This window comes from Stegodyphus dumicola, chromosome 11 (genome assembly GCF_044657685.1).
Source record: "Stegodyphus dumicola isolate Sdum_Otavi_A_Nest chromosome 11, ASM4465768v1".
NCBI lineage: Eukaryota > Metazoa > Arthropoda > Arachnida > Araneae > Eresidae > Stegodyphus > Stegodyphus dumicola.
In genome coordinates, this window is record NC_140778.1 from 54670265 (window position 1) to 54676727 (window position 6463).

General features: G+C 30.9%; 1 protein-coding gene across 1 annotated transcript; it reads left to right on the forward strand.

The window, feature by feature from the left end:
* Positions 1-774: 774 nt before the first annotated feature.
* On the forward strand, positions 775-6045 carry LOC146994001 (uncharacterized). Its single transcript, XM_085826702.1, has one exon. The coding sequence runs from the start codon at positions 1720-1722 to the stop codon at positions 2590-2592; it is 873 nt and encodes a 290-aa protein (XP_085682828.1). The 5' UTR covers positions 775-1719; the 3' UTR covers positions 2593-6045.
* The last annotated feature ends 418 nt before the right edge of the window (positions 6046-6463 follow it).

Sequence of the window (6463 nt, forward strand, 5' to 3'; positions counted from 1 at the left end):
TGTTATATTAACATTATTTAACTAGTAATAAATTATGATAGTAAAATTAATAAATACTGTTTAATTTGTGTTTTTAATACATATACTCAGTAATTTACACACATTTTATTTATTTATTTATTTATTTTTTTGGGTGTATGCGGTTGTGGTCTTGTATTGTATATGGTTCTATGTTGTTAGTCTGCTGCTGCTTTTTGAAAAATGTATGAAAATGTTGAAAATGAAAGTAGCATAAGTTACTTTGGTTAAATTAATATATACTTTTGTTTGATGACCTTTGTTGATATCTCAGGATGCAAGCGTACATATTACTTTATATTCCATGCTAAATACCTTGATACGAAAATAAATACCGTCAATATTTGTTTTTTCCCCAGTAACACATCTATTCACCATTACCAAACACACTCACTACACAAACACACCTGTGAGACACTATTTATTGTAAATGAAGGCAGTTTCTTCTCCTTTTAACTACACTAATGGACACAATCGTATTTTAGGATATTTTCTACTTCTTTTCCTTTTCTTTCTATAGGCCCCCCCCTTTTTTTTTTTTTTTTCTTTTTCCCTCTATTATTTTTGGGCCATTTATTTTAAATTTTATTTTGTCCCATCTTTTCTTCCTGGCCTTTTGAACTCGTACAAGATGTACGAAGTTCCTTTTTACTTTCCTCAAATACGAAATTGCCCCTCTTTCTATCTACCTTTCCTTCGCACCTATGCTTGATTTTTCGCCCATCGGTGCAGAAAGACTTAGCGGGTGCAAAACCCGCTAAGTCTGTCTACTTTGTCTGTCTGTCTGTCTCTCTGTCAGTGCAAAGAATGTCTATAGATACATATTCTTTGGTCAGTGTACTGTACAAGTGAAAGTTAAAATCAAAATCCAGCGTAGACGCGTAATTACTTCACAAAGCCGTAGAAGAAGAAGAAAATGAATTGCGTTAACCTTGTTTGTATCAACTTCACTTTCAGTTTTAACGCTGTTTGAGAATATAAAGCAATTTTTACTGTGTTACTTTCGGTTCTTATCACAAGAAGATCATGTCGCTTTCGGTGTGTGACGTTTGTATAAAGTCGTTTATGTCTATAAGGCTGTATGCATGAACAACCCGCCCCTTGAATTGGTCGTGAGGTCAAAAGCTGATGGCAAATAACTCACGGGAGAAAAAAGTAGTATTTAAGAATTGATTTAGACAAAAGAGCACTTCAAACAGGAATATTCTTATTCATGCAGGAAACTTCACATGTGTAAAGTATGTAACGTGTCATTTAGTCAAATACACGATTTAAACAATCACATACCTATTCACTCCAGAGAGAAAACATCATGCATGTGAGGTATGTAACAAGTCATTTATTCGGAAAAGTCATTTAACCCAACATATACTTATCCACACAGGAAAGAAACCTCATTGTGTGAGCTATGTAATAAGTCATTTCTTCGTAAACATTGTTTAAAAACCCATATGCTTATCCACACAGGCGAGAAACCTTATGTATGTGAGTTTTGCAATAAGTCATTTACTGAAAAAAGGAATTTAAAATCCCATATGCTCATTCATACAGGAGAGAAGCGTCATGTATGCGAGACATGTAACAAGTCATTTCTACGAAAGAAATGTTTAAGCAAACACATACTTATTCACACAGGAGAGAACCTTCATGTCTGTGAAATATTAATAAGTCATTTACTGAAAAATTAATTTAATATACCATATGTGTATTCATACTGGAGAGAAACCTTATGTGTGTGATGTATGTAATAATTCATTTGCTCAAAAAGCTTACTTAAGCAGACATATACTTGTTCACAGAGAGAAACCTCATATTTGTGAGGTATGTAATAAGTCATTTGCTGTAAAAGGCAGTTTATACAGACATGTGCTTAATCACACTGGGAAGACACCTCATGTGTGCGAGATATGTAGTAAGTCATTTAGTGAAAAAAGTAGTTTAAACAAACATATACGTATTCACACAGGAGAGAAACCTCATGTTTGTAAGGTATGTAATAGGCCATTTACTCTGAAACATCATTTAACAAAACATATACTTATTCACATGGAGAAGGAATCTCATCTGTGTGAGGTATGTAACACATCATTTTCTCAAAAAGCTCCTTTAAACAGACATATGCTTATTCACACAGGAAAGAAACTTCATGTGTGTGAGTTATGTAATAAATCATTTACTGGGAGAAGTCATTTAAAAAGCCATTTACTTATTCACACAGGTGAGAAACCTTATGTGTGTAACATATGTAATAAGTCATTTAATCAAAGAAGTACTTTAAAAACCCATATGCTTGTTCACACAGGAGAGAAACCTCATGCTTGTGCGGTATGTAACAAGTCATTTATTGCAAAAGGTCATTTAAACGAACATATGCGTATCCACACCGGAGAAAAACCTCATGTGTGTGAGATATGTAATAAGGCATTTGCTAAAAAAAGTGATTTAAGAATCCATATACTTTTTCACACAGGAGAGAAACCTCATGTGTGTGATGTATGCAACAAGTCATTTGTTCGAAAACAGTATTTAAAAACCCATATGCTTATTCACACAGGAGAAAAACCTCATGGGTGATGTATGTAATATGTCATTTACGAAAAAAAAAAGGAATTTAAACAAACATATGTATTCACACAGGATAGAATCCTCCCTCACGTGTGTGAGGTATGTAACAAATCATTTCTTCAAAACAATTGTTTTAACATTGATATTCACACAAGAGAGAAACCTCATTAGTGTGAGGTATGTAATAAGTTGTTTACTGAAGAAAATCATTTAAAAGGCCATGTGCTTATTCACACAGGAAAGAAATCTCATGTGTAAAGTCTGTAAAAAGTCATTTACTGGAAAAGCTCATTTCAACAAACATACTTATTAGCACACTACAGAAACTTCGTGTTTCTGAGGTATCTAATAATTCGTTTGCTCAAAAATCTAAATTAAAAAATCATATACTTGTGTAGAAACTCCATGTGTAACAAATCACTTGGATGATAGAAAAATTGAAAGATACATGTGTACGGATAATAGAATGTTAGTGTCTGTTGTAGAAAGTTTGATTAATAAGAGCCTTTACTTACTGTGCATTAATGACTTGTCCATGCTATACAGGAATGTCATTGTATGATGTGTTTTAACTCGTTATTTCATTTCACTTCAAGATATATCCTTTATTTTATTAAACACCAGAAAAACCTCATGTTTGTGAGATAATTTTAAAGTATTGCTGAATTGAAAGAAACATTTTCATATTTAATTAGTAATGAAAGGTTTAAAACAGCATATTCGAAGAGTGAAATGTAAGAGACTAATTATACTAATCTGAATCAGAAAATGTTATTGATGTCACATTCCTCCCATTCAGGTAATGTCATGCGTTGTTTGAAACGTTGAACATTTTCATTTGAGTGGAAATTTCAGTCACATTTTGCACTATTTGCATTACATTTTTGTAAAAAGTACAAAATGTGAAATGTATTGTTTTGTGGTAACTTTAGTACTGTAGGATTTATGTTATTTCTTCCTCATTAGATTTGCAAACTTCCTTTTTAATATTGAGAATGCTTATGCAGCTAGTAGTGTCTTTGAACGAAATTGAAATTTCTTGAGGAAATGAAGTTTTTTGTGGTACTTGCATGTTAATGCAGCCATCTTAATACAAAAACTGTGGCAACAATGTGCACAACCATTCTTAGAGCAACAATGCTTATAATAATCACTCAATCAATCATTTCAGTGGTTTTCTATGCATTCTTTTTTATTCTATTCCAAAGTCTAAGAGTTTTTATAAACAAATCGTGATTTTTTCCCCTTAAACTTAGTTTTAAAATATGGCCTTGCGAAATTTGTGAGTAATTTTATTTCAGTACTACAAAATACTGCAAGAACACAGGATTTTGCTCAAATTGTTCTAAAAAAACAATGGGGAAATGCTAGCCTAGTGCTGCACGAACCGAATTCTGAGCAATTCTCCTATTTTTTTTTAAGGCAAAAACAGATAGCTGTGTATTTGGGGAGGAGGCAAGTGCAAAATAATTAGCAACTTAGAAGAAGAATGTATTTATTTTTTTAATGCATCGCTTAATCCTTATTTAATAATTCAAATCTGTATTTTCAAGTGTGTTTTCTTTTCATATATAGTACCTTTCCATATGTAGTTATATATAGTTCATATATTTACCAACTTACAATAAATATTGCTAGTTTGGGAATTTCCTTAAAATAAATGCAAAAGTTACCATTTTGCAGCTGATAAGTAAATTTAGCTTTTCATCTGTAAAAAATCAAAAAATTGTTGTAAGTCCATTGCGTTAATATATAACTACCTTTTAACATGCTCGTGGTTCCATTCAAATCTTTCTGGGCTAAAGTGCAGAATCACCCACTTAATTGTTTGGCGCTTTTTACAAGAGTGAGAAGAATTGGATTTTTGTCAATTTTCTTTGACTTTTTAAGTGAAAATAGGTCGATGTGTACATGGATAAAGGGAGTAAGTACACAGTGCCATTTTTGTACAATTCTGGGATGTATTTTTAAGCGAAATTAGGTTGATGTGTACATGGATACCGAGTATGTCCAAGTCTTTTAAAAGCGCGCCAAGTAATGGGCGATTATGCACTTTCCCCTTTTTCTGATATATTTATACTTGTATGTCTCTGTTTATTGTCTATTCATGTTACCATCATCAAATTCTTCTTGTTCTGAACTTCTGAAGAATGCTTAAATATTTAATCACAATGTACACGCTGTAGCTTGTGAGTGCAGTGCACTGTATTAAACTTGGCTGTTCTTATGTTAACACAAAATTTAATTATAGTTCTGTGATTAGACATGAAAATATGTTTTTCAACTTCAGTAAGATTTCAATCAATTTTTACATATATCCATGCTGTAGAAAAATCTAGTGTGCATAAATACTTGTATATAAAAAGGCATGTGAAAAATATATTTTTCATAAATTTAAAAAACATTTTTTTAAGTGCCAGAAGAAAATATAACTTTCCATTTTGAAGGACTGATACTGGCTTTCTATATGGATTAAGATTTATGTACCAAAGTAGAAACTGATATATATCTTAGAATTCCTGCTTTGTTTGGAAGTGTTTGTGCAAATCAACATTATGAGAAATGAAATTTGTTTTGATATTCATTAAGATGAAATATTTCTTTTATGATGCAACTTTTATAGTAGAAAGGCATTTCCAAATATTGTACTTCATTGTCTCTTTTGTTATTATAACTCGAGACACATTCTGTGTTAGAATTATATTCAATTGATGTTTGCAAACGGGGCTTATAACTGAAATAAGAACACTGATCTGACAAAGTTATAATTTTAACAGAATATGACTTTAGGTCATATTTAATATTATTTCATGGGATTGATTTTAGTGACATTGCATCTGTTTTAGTCAGTTTGCTTTATTTAATATATCTTTTCAATTATAACTGTAATTTTTTTTATAATTATTAAACTTTAAAAGCTGAAGAAATAAATGTAGTATTGGATTTAAGGAGATATTTAAATATAAGAATTTTAAATCTGTGTTTTGAAAGTTTCAAATTGTATGTTTAAAATACCTTTTACGTATTTGAAAAGATTACTTTGTTCTAAATCAAATAGTAACCAATATGTGTATAAAAAATAGGTTATGGGATAAGTTTCGCCACTGCCACTTGATACAAGTTCTTAAAAATTAACTTTTGATGAAATAGCTTTAGATTTATGTACTAATTTATTTTTAATACAGGCATGTATTTTTGTACATCAAGCATAAGGGTAAAAGTACAGAATTTTGTCAAAAATTCTCTCAAGGGTATAATGAGGAAATACATGTGGGAGTTAGCCATTGTTACAATATGCAGAGCCTCTAATATTTTTCTAAGGAAAAATGGATCGTTGTAAGCTTGAGAAAAATAGCAGAAAAAATTCCAAAAAGGTTTGGAAATGAATGTAAATGTTATGTTCTTTTACTGTATCACATAATCCTTATTTGCTAAGTAAAATTTGTATTTTCATTTGCTGAAGTATATTCTTTTTTTATGTTTCATTTGTGAACTTATGAGAAATATTCTTAGTCTGGGAATCTTTCAAAAAATAAAAGTAAACAAGAACCACCTTCCAGCCAATAAGTGACTTTTACATTTTCATTCAATAAAAAAAAAAAAAAAAAAACACCTGATTGCACCAAGATGGTTTTGTTGATATGAAAGTACCAAAATTTGTTTAAAGAATTTTTCTTTTGTATTTTGTAAGTAATCAGAGAAGTGATGTATCACGATACATCGTTTGTACAGCATCCTATGCTTAAACACAGGCATCTTGAGTCAAAAATTTTCCTTCCCCCTTCTTCACAGCTATAATATTAATTTTATATCACTCACTGCAAATAATATGGTATGCAACAAGCTTTTCTGGAGAAATAGCTTTGCCTTTAATACTCAA